Source organism: Streptopelia decaocto, assembly GCF_964273445.1.
Source record: "Streptopelia decaocto genome assembly, chromosome: 7".
In the NCBI taxonomy this organism is placed as follows: Eukaryota; Metazoa; Chordata; class Aves; order Columbiformes; family Columbidae; genus Streptopelia; species Streptopelia decaocto.
In genome coordinates, this window is record NC_138661.1 from 13842420 (window position 1) to 13856002 (window position 13583).

A 13583-nucleotide genomic window follows, 5' to 3' on the forward strand; every position below is an offset into this window, starting at 1 on the left:
CCACTAGGGAAAGTGGTTAGAAATTTGCAATGAAGAAATACTGCCAGCTCTCCTAACCATGCCCAAAGAGCCTTGTTACAGAGACAGCAACAACGAGAACAAAGCCTAGTTCAACAAAAACAGTACATCTGTTACTACATCAAAGAAACAAAATGCAAAAATACTACTTTAGGGCATATTAAACATTTAAAAGGTGACATATGTATATAGAAAGTCAGACCTGCTGACATTTTGGCTTACGTGAGCTAGTTCAGAGGATGAGGTCTTGATTTCATTAACAAGCTAGTTAATGTTGAATTGAGGAAATGGAAGCCTGTAAGAGGATGGTTCATCAATGTTATTTAGCCAGTTTAATGTACACTTCAAAATTCAGACCCTCTAATTGTGTTTCCTATAGATAGTATTTATTGTAAGCAGTGAATATGACCATACTATTCAAGTAATCTGGTTCTTTTGTGGGAGAACTGACCTGCGTGTTAGGAGAGCAGCATATGTTAGTATTGTTAGTATAAGAAAAGCCTGGTTTAAATTAACAAATTGTAAAGCAAGTTGTTTTTCACTTGACATTTAGCTAATTTATTGTTACTATGACTGTACCAAATACAGCACAGTAGGCTAGGCTACAAAGTTGCAAGTGCTTGGGGTTTAATTATTTATTTATTCTTCCCCATTAAAAAAAGGTGTTTACGTGTTGTTCTTTAACAGTGATTCTTGCCTTTCGCTATTTGTTACGCAATCTTGTAACTTTGATTTAGCAATAAAGCTCAAATGAGAGTCTCTAATACAAAGAAAATTGCTTAAAGTTCAGAAATGTATATTTTTGTAATATAAGTCTTAGCTGCAAGCATCAGTACTTCCTGTACCCTTTTCCTGCTGGGCATCTCTTTCAGATGCATTTGCAGAGACTTGTCTGTGTTCATTAGACAGCTCTTAATGAATGCCTTCAAAGTTGGGATTAGAGGAAAGAGGAAGAGAATTAAGGTTCTGGGAGGGAAAAAAAATTAAGTAGCCTATATTAAAAGAGCAGGCAGTTATGTTGTTTTAATTATTCAAACTTCTATTTAAATTGATAAAGTAATTTTTATTTTTATTATGCTTTTTAACAATGGGTTTGATATGGAGCCAGTCTCTGGAGCCAAACCTGCTAGTGCAGTAGTACAGCAGGGTTGGAAGCATTTTTTATGCTAAAGTGCATCCTAAAGAATGGCAGGGGGGTGGTGCTGAACTTAAGTATTTTGTGTGTATACAGACTTTACTCATATGTTTCATATTTCTACAGAAACTAGTTTAAATGGTTACAGATTTAGGAAGGGTAGACAACTGCAATATTAATCGGAAAAAGCCTAGAAAAGCTACTAAAGCTATTTTTATTGTGTGTTGGTTTCCTTGTGGTATTAGAAACAGGGGGAGATACTGCTATAGGAAACTGTAAGCTGCTAAGATAACTGTCTGTATTGTAGTTTATATTATTGTAGAGTGAGGTGAGGGTGGGTTCTGCTCTAGTCATAGTCCATCCCATTAAAATACATGAAGGGAATTGTTCTTCACTGCAGGAAAGTAAGAAACAAAAGATGGTGTTGTACGCACCCCTGTTCAGTCTCTTCCGAACACAGTGCTTGAAATACTTCTTAGGCTGATGAGCTTCCACAGATCCCTGTTCTTGGTTTACTCTACAGGCCCCCTTTCCATGAGCTAGATAATAAAATGCTCCTTGGGCTTTAACTGGAGCTGGGTCCATCCAGCTTTTTTCTTGCTTCTGACACTATTAATTAGATCAACCTGTCTCTAAGAACTATATCAAAATGGTTGTCTTCATGCATTTCTCATTGTTATTCTTTAGTGGGATTGTATTTTGACAGTCAGAGGTTGATTACCAGCTCTGCCAGAGCTTTAAATAAGCTACATTCTGCCTGATGGGCTGAGTCCATCCTTAATCACTGACCAAGCAGGCTATTGCATGCTTTATACACAACTTGAAATTCCTGTATCAGTCTGCTTCAGAAATAAAACTGAAGGGATGCAATTTGTCAGCTATCATGTGGGTAGAGAAGTAAACACCCTGTTAATTCCCTTACACGACTGCTATTAAAAGAAAGAGGAAATAAGATCCTAGCACTCCTTTATGCTTTATAGAAAAGTCTTCCAGATGTGCTGCTGGTTGTTTTTGGTTTTGTTTTTAATAAGGCAAAAACAAAAAACTCCCAAAAATGAGCAGTACTCGAGTGATGCATGCTTAAACTTACAGAATCCTTCTCTTAACGTACTGGAGTTTCCCCAGACCTTGAAAGCTTCCTGTTCCACAGGCATTTCAAGATACTGGAACAGACTTCTCACATTCAGAAGTATTTCATTGAGTTTACACACTAGAAAATTTCAGGACAGGTCAAGTGCTATCAAGATTTCCCTGATTTGAACCGAAGTTACAGTTTTTCAGAAGATTACTATATTTGAACTTGAAAGGTACATTTCTTATAGGAAAGGTGAATGCTCTAGCACCTGTAACCTGCAATTCAAGGTTTGTTAACCTTCTAAGCGAAAGATCTGAATTAATAATTGTTCAGTCCAGCATAGTTGAATGTACAGGAACTTTTTTGTTCAAGTACTACAGCCTGTGTTTTGCAGTAGGCTGTGTTGCATGACTCTCATGTTCTCGTTTGATCTCAATGTGCTACAAAACCATGAACAGACCTGACGTGGTGGCATCGTCATGCAGGACAGTAACATGTAAACTGTCAACTAAGCTTTCAAAATAATCCATGAAGTTCCGTCTTTGGGCAAACTGTGTCCAAGATGAGAATCAGGGTATAGTGCAACTCACATGTGAGTCATCTTATAAAAAGATATGTTTTCGTTTACAAAGGCTGAGAGAATCTTTGGCTTCTTCTAGGTTTTTCCCCAGACCAAGGGCATATTTTTTCATAAGTTATAGCTCTGGCAGTACTGAGTTCTACTATCTACCATATAAGTTGCTTCCTGATTGTTCAGCAACTTGTATTCCATCCTGTGGCTGCATCTGTGCCTGCATCTGTTGTAATACAATTCAAGAACATGCTGTTTGTCACTTTAAAAAAAAGTGTTATGTTTTTAGGATAGCTTTACCTGTTGGTGTGACCACTTTCCAGTTTTGTAATTTTTTTTGGAGGAGTTCAGATTTGTTAAGAGAGTTTATCCTCTTCCATTGCCTGCTGCCATAAAAAAAATCCTTTTAGCATTTTCGGAGTTTTACTTAACTTTAGATAAAGGGATTATTTGCAAGTAAATTATAATTCTCTGAAGATTGTATCCCCTAAAGATCCACAGTTATCTAATCCTTTTTCTATTGAGAGATCAAAAATGTGCTGGCAGTAGAAGGATAAAGCACAGCGTATAGAGCTTTCAGTGCCGTGCTCCCTTGGGCCTCACTGGAGTGACTGAAAGCTCCAGAACTTTATAACAAGCTGGTGGCTTTAGCACGGGACTGTCTGTGGTCTACAGAGGGTACTTTCCTCAGAGCCTTCCCTTCACTTCAGGTAAGTTATTTCTTCCCTTAGATTTCTTCAATGCAGAGATTTTTTTTTAGAAAGAGATTGCTCAGGAATAGTAAAGCCATTACTACCAGCTATATCATATTGTGCAGAGAAAGAAATGTATGCAATTGCCATTGTTAGTATCTGTCTCAATAGGACAATGGTTTGTGACTGGTGGGGGAGATAAAGATAAAATACTAAAGCTGCTTTTGTTACTCTTTCCTTGGATAGATCACTACAGGCTACAACTTAGAAGATGACCGGTGTGAATGTGTAGCACTTCAAGATTTCAAGGCTGGAGAACAGGTAGTGTTAACAGTTATCTACATAATTGTTCTTTAGTTAAGTTTTGTGGACATTTCGTAACTGGCTACAAAATTTTAATAGCAGAGTGGTGTGGATTAAGCTGTGCTACATTTGAATTTTGTTATGCTGATCTAACTTTGTGTGAAAACATTTTTCAGAACAAAATATTTTCTGTCAGTTGGTACATCCCAACTTTAGGCGAGTTTTGATTCCTCGTATTTTAAGGAACTAGTTGAAATATTTAACCACTGGTAAATGCACATATACACACACTGAGTTTGGTGTTCTGGATGAGATTAATAAAACGCCATATCCAAAGGACTGAAGGTAACTATATTTTAGATTTGGGGCATCACTTTGTCTGCAATAGCAGATTGTAGAGTCTTTCTTAAAAATTCTGTTAGTTTGTTTCTTGTTAGTCTTTATTTGACATGAGGTTAAATGCAGTAGAGTTGCTAGTCATTTTACCCAGGTTGCGATCGCCATGCTTAGTGAAAATGAGAAAAGACCTAAAAATATACTCACTCCCTTTCATACAGACACGCACGCATGTACACACCACTTCATCCTGACACAGAAAATACCAAAGGGCAAGCCTTACAAAGATGTATGGAACAGTTCAGAATCCAGTATTTTGGACTGGAACTGCAAAGAAGCAAAAATGAGTGTTAAAACTAGTGATGCACTGAAGAGAGTGGTTGCAGGAGTGCAGGAAATCCCTGTCACGAGGTTCTGGTGCTGTGTCAGCTGCCGCCTGAGCCCTCAGTGCAGCACTGCTCCCCTTCTCCAGCTGCTTGTGCCACTGCGGGCAGCATGGCCAGAAAGAGACTTTGTCGATGAAACATCCCGCAATGTTTTATAACTCAGTCTCAGTTGCTACCGTTAGTGTATTATTTAGCCAGTCTCACACTTAATAATATTTCGATTTTCATTTTTCTTGTGTATTGTTACCTTCTTTTTTAACAAAGATGTGTCTGAAAAAATTTTTAAGTATGTCTTTCCATCGGTATACTTATCCTCATTGCTATGCGGGGGTTTACAGTGATTGTATATTTTTTGTGTCGCTCTTAGAATTTGTTATGGTAGTCAAAAATTTGCTGTTTTTTCCAGTACCGGTATGATGAGTTAAAAGGGGTCCACAGTTTTTCCAGAAGTGATCCAATTTATAATTTTCCACAGCTGGCAATGGATGTGTCATATAGCTGTTCTGGCTGCTCTCTCCATTTCAATTGTAGAGGCTTCCTCTCTTTCAATTTTATTTTAGTAGTTTCACTTTGTCTGCTATTTATAAGATTTTTTTAAAATTTTCTGTTCAAATTTTAATTATTATCGACATCATTAAAGCACTTTAATTATATAATGCCTCAGTCTTTTAATGTTTTGTGCAGATGTTATTTCTTACAGTTTCAGCAGGAATAGTGTATGATCCTCGCTTTTACTGCTAAAAAATGTGAGGCAGCAGAAGTCAACAGAATCTATCAAACGCTGGCCTTGAATAAAACAACTTTCTCATTCCGTTTAACTGACTTTTTTGTAAAACAGTCAGAGTGTAAGAGCATACTGTATAATCTGCACGTGACATGTGACAATTAAATGTGAGATGTATCACAGTGGTTTTAAAACTTGAGGGTGTTAGCAGCTCTCCCCTTATCGCTGCCTTAACATACCTAAGCAGGTCACTCATTCGTTGTACCAGTGTGTTAGAGTATAATGTTTACTATAATTTAAGAGAATGCTTAAAGCATTTGGTGCTTAGGATAAATAGTTCTAATCTAAAATTGAAAACAAATAAATAGCCTTGTCAGTGTTGTTGAGAACACTGTGCCTTTCTCTGTCAGCTGGACAGCAGTGGCAGCTTGCAGGTGTCCAGAGCATTGCTGGATCCTCAGGCTAAAGAGGGAGTGCTGTAACTGCTGAAAGTTGTTTTGCTGATTGACAATTCCATTATCAAACAAAAGGGCAAAATAATCCCCTTGATGTGGGAGAAGACAATTGCTACTCTCACCTCTCATCCCATGTACTTCATATGGCCCAGCCCTGAGTTAAAGGCTTTTTGCAGGTTATATTTAGGAACTTATTTTTTAATGTGAATTAAAGTAACCTGTTTGCTTTAGATAAAGAGTTCAGAGTATAACACAAAAATAAATACTGGCTGAGCACAGGTCAGATCTCTCTGTGTAATTATACATTGATATATCCATGCCTTAAGGTAACATTAAAACAAAAGCAAAGTTGATCCACAAGCAGCGTAAGTTACTCTTTTGGGTACGTGTATGGGGGGAAATGACCTCAGAAACACAATTTCTTGTAGTGGGGCCTCCTTGTCTCAGATCTTTTACCCTTTAAAAGGCGTAGAATCCTTGGAAGCTTATTGCCATATACTGGTGTTTTATGACAGTGTGAGAAAAGCATTTTTATTTTAAGGTATAGAATAAGAACCTCTTCTCTTCTTTCAAAGTCCGTTAGTTACATGGATATGTTTACATCTACCTCTAAAGTATATTGCCACACTATATACAGCATTTGAATCAATACCAGAAAACAAAGCACATTTCTTTATATCACCCAATATACCTTGTACTCTTTCAGGAAATAACTTTCAAATTATGTCAGTTTTTTAAGATGATCTTAAGCTTTTTTCCTGTCCCTTCACTTCTCTTTTCATCCTTCTAGATTTACATTTTTTATGGCACTCGGTCAAACGCTGAATTTGTGATCCACAGTGGTTTTTTCTTTGATAATAATTCACATGACAGAGTGAAAATAAAGCTTGGCGTGAGTAAAAGTGACAGGCTGTATGCTATGAAGGCAGAGGTCTTAGCTCGTGCTGGTATCCCAACGTAAGTACAACACAATGCCATGGGTTTTTTAAAATGTTTCCAAAGTATATAGTGTCCAGTAGAGCATATCTAAAGCTGTTTTATGATAGTTTTCTTAGGTGTAATATTTCTCCTGTTTGTATAGAAATTAAAGTTATTGTAATAATATTTACAGAAGTTATCTGAGCTATATTATCATCTAATTTGGACTATATATAAGGAAAAAAAAAAACGTTTGCTTTAATAACCATTTGAACAAAAACAGAGCAAGGATTAATTTGAAGCAATCTGTGGTTTTTTCTTTCTTTCCTATCCCTTGCAGACATAATACGATGCTCAGTATGTGAACCACAGCATTTTCCTTTAGTCTTTTCAGTCCAGAGGGTACTGTTAGGAGCAGCAGACATGAAACAATGCATGTTCATGAATTTATTATGAAAGCCGTATAAAAATAATTGTAAGTGTAAAATTGTAGAGATAATTGTTCTTTTCAGACACAGGTTAGGGAAGCTTTTCTTCAGTTTGAATTAGGATTACCTACTTTTTTTGAAAGTGCTTTTTGTAACGCTGCATTTGTTGTATATTTTAAAGTCTTTTATGTTGAAATAAGTTCAAAGGTATGACAATAGAACTTGCACTTACCGTTGTTGTTTGTTTCTTTTATTATTAGTTCAAGTGTTTTTGCCTTGCACTCCACTGAGCCTCCGATCTCTGCCCAGCTTTTGGCTTTCCTTCGAGTGTTTTGTATGAGTGAAGGTAAGATGCTTTACAAAAACCTAATTTACGTTTATTTTAGAGGTTTTTTTGTTTGTTTTTTTAAAATGGAAATGTGATAGACATTTATATAAAACATTAAGGTAGATCAGAAGAGTCGAGGACTTGCTGTTAAAGAGGGATCTATAAGCTAGTGAGAAGCCCACACTTTGGCCATGTTGACTGAGGGAGTATTTCAGTAACATAGGCCTTTCTGGAACTCCTAAAGCATGAGGTGATGCAATTTTGTTTTTTTCTTTTAATCTCCCAGACTGTTGTGAGTGACCGAGCGGAGCTTGGTCTTTAGTTCTTAGCTTTAAGAATGGTTCACAGAACAAGATCATGTGTGACCTAGGGGTTTACATGCTTAAAATCATAGCATATTAGCCATCACTGCTAGAATCATCTAGATATCAATTAAAATATTCTGTACTGTAGGAGAAACACGGAAGAGACATTTCAAAGTTGAGTATTTTCCATATTTTGGCAATTCATAATCTAAAATCAACCTACGTATTTGTAAATTGTCTTTGTAGTGTTCCTCTTATGTTAGAGAGTTTTATGGGGAAAATATATGTATGATTAATGAATATTCACCTGGTTTGTGCATGTGAAACTTCTGATCAAATGTTTGTAATAGCTGTTTGCTGGTTAGATGCAGTTTTGGAGGTTATAGATGTGACAGTTTTTTGTGACAGGTGAGAATTGTTTTGCAGTAGGGATGCTCTGCAGATGATGTGGATTTTAATGCCAGTAGGAATACGGAAGTCATTAAGTTTTTGCATGTGCTCTATTTGCTCTGTTTAATAAAAACAACCTACCTTATGTAGTGTCACGCCTTCATTACATCCCATCATCCGTCTAGAATAGAGTAGTTCTATTGGAAAGGACCTACAGTGATCATCTAGTCCAAACTGCCTGATCACTTAGGGGAGTAAATTCAAGTAAAGAAAATTTTAGAATGCCAATGAGGGGGTGAATTTTGGTTTGGAAAAGAAAATATAGCCAGCGGACACTTTAATTGCATTTCTCTGATATATGATGGTGTTCAGATTATTCACATGTCTTAAATACTGTATAAGACAACTCTTTATTGAGAAACTCCATGCAAGTGGTTTGTGAAGTTTCTGATAGCTGCTTTGCAGGAGTGAAATTTGGTAATTAAAAGATTAATGGAATTTATGTAATGACAAGGAGCTGATTAAACATTTAGTACTCTGTGTGAGGTTTGTTTGATGGATGTCTTTTCTGACCAACTGTACGGGATTTCTTCTACTGAAGAAGATTACCAAAACAATGGGAAAAATAATTCCATTACTATTTGTACATTCTCTGGCCTGTTCCTTATAATATCAAAAAGTTCACTGAACTCTTTAAAGAATTGGTCCCTTTTGTTTTGTTTATCAAGTATTATACAAAACATTCCATCTCACTGTCACAGAGTTACACTGTGTATGAGAGGATGTGATATATATGGAGATATATCTATATCTATCTATATATATATGTAAATGGATATATGGAGATATATATATATATATATATATATATATATCCGTTTTCTGCTAACCTCAAGACTTTCAGTTGCCTCTTTGAGGAGAATCCTGGAAATAACCAACATATCTGATAATTCTTATTTGAGGAAAGGTTTTTTTTGTTAGCTGCTCAAAGCTATGCTATTGAAAATAAATCTTTGTGCAGTTTGTCAACTGACAAAGGGAATGATGAGATTGTTTTTAACATACTGCTTTTACACTTATTGCAGAAGAGCTGAAGGGGCACTTGATAGGCGAGCATGCCATTGACAAAATCTTCACTCTGGGGAACTCTGAGTTTCCCGTAAGCTGGAACAATGAAGTTAAACTTTGGACATTCCTAGAAGCCAGAGCATCCCTTCTTTTGAAAACCTATAAAACAACTGTGGAGGTAAAATTATCATTATATGTAATTTAAATGTCTGAAATGTTTTGTATTATGATTGTAGGAAAAGATATTATATCCCCCATCTTGTCTTTACAAACTTTAATCTGAATGTTAGTACATAATTCATTCTATACTTTTTAAAGTGTAGAAACAGATTTGCATTATCTAAGGAAAATCAAATAAGATTGCAAAAAAGAAAATTTTGTTAATGTAATTTTGTTAATGTATTTTTTCTTTGATTCTCCAAATAGAGGCTACCTGCTTTTTGTCTGCAAGTAAAATGGCAAATCAGTTTCAACTTGTTGTCTATTAGTTACATTTTCCAGGCTGCAAAGAAATGTACTACTATTGCGAGTGTATGAGTGAACCTATGTGTTTCATATATTCGTGAAGTCCCCTGACTTTGCTTGTAATGCAGGCTGATCTATGTGGAGAGATTTTTAGCTTCTTTCTAAACTCCTGACAAATTTCACTGGGACCCTCTGCAGACCCTCTCATTTGGATCAGCCTGAAGAACCTAGTGTCACATGTTGTTAATGCATAGAAAGAAAAGTTGAGAGGTGGTGTGGTTTTTTTTCTATTATGTTGGTTGTTACTAACAATCTTGTTCTTTTTTTCCTTTTCTAACAGGATGATAAGTCCTTCTTGGAGACCCATGACCTTACCTCACATGCGATCATGGCTATCAAATTGCGCTTAGGTGAAAAAGAGATCTTGGAGAAAGCAGTAAAGAGTGCAGCTGCTAGCAGAGAGTATTATACCAAACAAATGGCAGATGGAGCTCCACTTCCTAAATACGAAGAGAGCAACATTGCCTTGTTGGAGAACACTGTGGCAGACTCTAGACTCCCTATTGTCTTGAGAAACCTAGATGATGTGGAAGAGCAAGGGGACTTAAAGATTGATGAAGCTATTGATGCTGAAGTTACAGAGAATGGGTTTGTAAATGGTGAAAACTCTCTATTTAATGGGACCAAATCAGAAAGTGAAAATCTAAATAAAGAGAAAAGCAACAGAGAGACTGAAGATGCCAAAGAATCTTCTTCAGAAAGTACTGATGAGGTTAAAGAATAGTGCTAAAATTTTACTTTCTTGTGAAATTAAATTAGCTGAAGTTTATGAACGGTGCATTTATGTTGGTGTGTTTCTTTGTTAACATTTCTCTTTCTGCAGAGAAAAACGTTTTTGCTGCTTTATATAAAAATGAATTTTTAAGTTATTGAAAAGATTTAGCATCCCTTTTCAATTAAGATTGCCATCTTGCTTTCAGGTAAAAACTGGGGAAAGAGGTGCCTTTGGAAGATTTTGCAGCCCTTTGTTGAACCAAATGTATTTTCTTCCTGGGGAAGAATTAAGCTCTTCTATCTGCTGTGCTTTTGTTGTTCTGTCACTCTGACTACCGAAATTAAAAGCTTGCTCTGCCTCCTGCCAAGAAAAGCAGAAGGCAGGACTGACTCGGTATTCAGCATGAAGGTGGGAGAGCAGTACAGCAGAAAACTGGATAAGAGGATCAGAAACTTGGGAGACTGGAAGAAAACCTGTTTAAAATCAGGTATGCCAGTCCAGAAAAAGGTAAGGTGGCAACCTTATGATTGGTAGTTTTAAATGTTGATGAGAATCCAAATTGTATACACTTAAAGTGATCTCTGAAGATTTCAGTTTACTTCGTCTTTAGTTTGCTGTATAAAAAAAACTCATCTTCTTCAGTCAGAGCTAGGCTGCTACAATACAACATTCACCAACTTTTAAAGGCCGACTTCTTTTTATTTCCAGACCTTTTATTGACAAGGTTGGAAGTGCTACTGGAGAGTTTGAAAGCAGATAGGCCAAGCCTCAGCTTTAAACTGTACTGTTCAAAGTGAGGTCGCTTCCCAGCTTCTTCAGGTTTCACAACTAGCTAGAGATTTTCAAAGCTACACTTTTGACTAAACCATTATTAAAAGGAAAATATGGTTAATATTACTGTCTGCTACTCCTTCATTTCTGTGTTTTTGGATGAAACATTGAATGTGACATGGTTACCTGATGATCTTATTCAACATCATCTTTTGGTTAAGACATTAATTGATGCTGTTTTCTTGAAGGAAACGGCAGGCAGGCTAGTGTGGTTTTGGCCCCAGTCCAGAGCACAGCCACGTCTGCAGCAGTTTGCTTTGCCATTCAGACTGTGTCTCCTTCTGAATGTGTATTTCTTGGGATACCTCCCTAATTTAAGCAGCTCTGCTGTCTCCAGCAGTTTTGGTCACCCTCATACTATATGTTTGAACTTCTAGATGGAAACAGTAGGATCCTAGCACAGTGCAATATCTGAACAAGGGTAATTCCAAGCCTTGACTTTGAAATTACCTGGATATTGGGAGGAGAAGAAGGTGGAATATTTTTATTTTGTGGCTCCATTCAGGGAGGAGTATGAAGTGATTTAATTCTGTTCTCAATATTAAGGACTTTGTCTTTTACCTTTGTATCCTTAAGTTCAAAATAATGGATAGAATGGACAAGCTTGGACTGTTTAAAGCTCAATAGATGTTGCAACCTGCTCATCCAAGATCAGCTGCAGTAAAATGTTTTCTATCATATTCATAGTTTTACTAGAATTTTCTTTTTTATAGTGCAACTTGGAAAATGTGTTTTTGCACAGATCTTTGGTGCAATACACACAGTAAGCAGTGACTTTCTTTCAGGTTGTCGATGAAGTTTGGTGTTCAGCTGGTATCAGTGCGGGGAATATAGAAAAAATAGTTTTTTAAAAATATTTCACTAAGAATGGCACGTTGCCATTGCACCTTGGATATTGCTTCACCACTAACAAGATGCTGGACTAGTATTTTTGTAACTATATGCTGCCTTTGGTAGAATGTTATGAATTGTTGTCTTGACAGTTTAAATGTCATACAGAAGTCATTACATTTCGGATTTTATTAGGACCAATATTCCATTTCCGTTTCTGCCAGGTACATTGCACAACATTGTACTAGATACTATGACGCAGTTCTGAAACTAGCCTTCCCTGCAAATTATAACTGTAATTCAGATTATTTTCAGTCTGACACACTGTATTTTGTTCCAGTATTTTCTGATATCTATGGCTTAGCAAAGCCTGTGGCCACCACAGGACAGAATGTGTGGGTTTTCCTGAATAAAATATAGTTCTACCATGTCTTCCCTAGTGAGTGTATTATACAAACAAAACCTCTACCTGCTGCAAACTGCTGTGTCTTTTGGGGTCTGTGGGGAGAGGAATAACTGTCCAGGTGTACAGATAAAGATTAGAGGAGAAATAGCTGGCAAAAAAAATAGGAGGAATTCTAGTAAACAGAAAGGGAAAGTGGTCTGTTAAGCGTACGGTCAAATTCTGACTCTTCATATGTTAGTGTTATTTAGAAAAATATGTTGCACACAAAAATAGTGAGTAATCTAATTTTGTAATTTGCATTTTTCCTCTATGCATGTAATGGTTTCTCAGAAGCACTAATCTAAAACTTAAGCTTTTGAAAACTGAGGTGGAAACTAAAAAAGTTGGCACTGATGAGCCCTTATTACCATCTGTCATGAAAACAGACCTTTCAAAGCATTTTAAAGTTAACTTTCTTCCTAATGTTTGGTTAAGAGACTGTTCACACTAATCCCAGGCTAAATGCCAAATCTTGCTTCTGTTTAGCTAGCTGAAGTATTCCTGTAAGAAAGACATCACTTGGATTTCTCGGACTGTTCTCCAAAAACAAAACAGGGAATAAAAAAAACCCTTCTTGAATTTTACATGAACCTACCTACTGATGAATCATTTCTCTAACAACCTGTAGCTGCTTTGGCTCTATACTGCAATGTGATGTCTGTATAGCTCTGTTGATTAAGGCAAATATACAAAACTAACAACCTCCACTCTGAAAAAATGCTTGTAAAGTACATAAATGCAACCTTAGCTTAAGTGCACTCATGAGTACACAAGAGCTGAGGGCATTCTGGTTGTGGAGGCTCAGATGTTTTAGGATCTTCTCTAACGTTGTGTTTTAGCATCTTGGCTGAAATAAGTGTCCCTTCCTTTGGACAGTGTTAAAAGGCGGTATGTACAGAAAATCTGTGCCACTCCACAGCAGCTGCGTTCTTGAAGCTAATTTGCCTTTGAGAGGAATGATCATGGAGTCATGAAACTTTCATGTTTCAAAAATACACTGGAAGATTTAGATTTATACAAACTGTTCTTCTCTAGTTCACATGGTTCAAAACAGTATTTAATAGCTGCTGCTGCATCTTGTGTCACCCTTTATAGAAAGGCACG

The 13583-nt window shown here is 36.6% G+C and overlaps 1 protein-coding gene across 1 annotated transcript in view; it reads left to right on the forward strand.

The window, feature by feature from the left end:
• Positions 1–12465, forward strand: part of SETD3 (SET domain containing 3, actin N3(tau)-histidine methyltransferase) — a 57238-nt gene extending 44773 nt beyond the window's left edge. Inside the window, exons 9-13 of the mRNA XM_082057777.1 lie at positions 3738–3812; positions 6486–6652; positions 7302–7387; positions 9150–9310; positions 9938–12465. Coding sequence (XP_081913903.1) covers positions 3738–3812; positions 6486–6652; positions 7302–7387; positions 9150–9310; positions 9938–10381 — 933 coding nt within the window. The 3' untranslated portion in view covers positions 10382–12465. The remainder of the gene's footprint in view (positions 1–3737; positions 3813–6485; positions 6653–7301; positions 7388–9149; positions 9311–9937) is intronic.
• The last annotated feature ends 1118 nt before the right edge of the window (positions 12466–13583 follow it).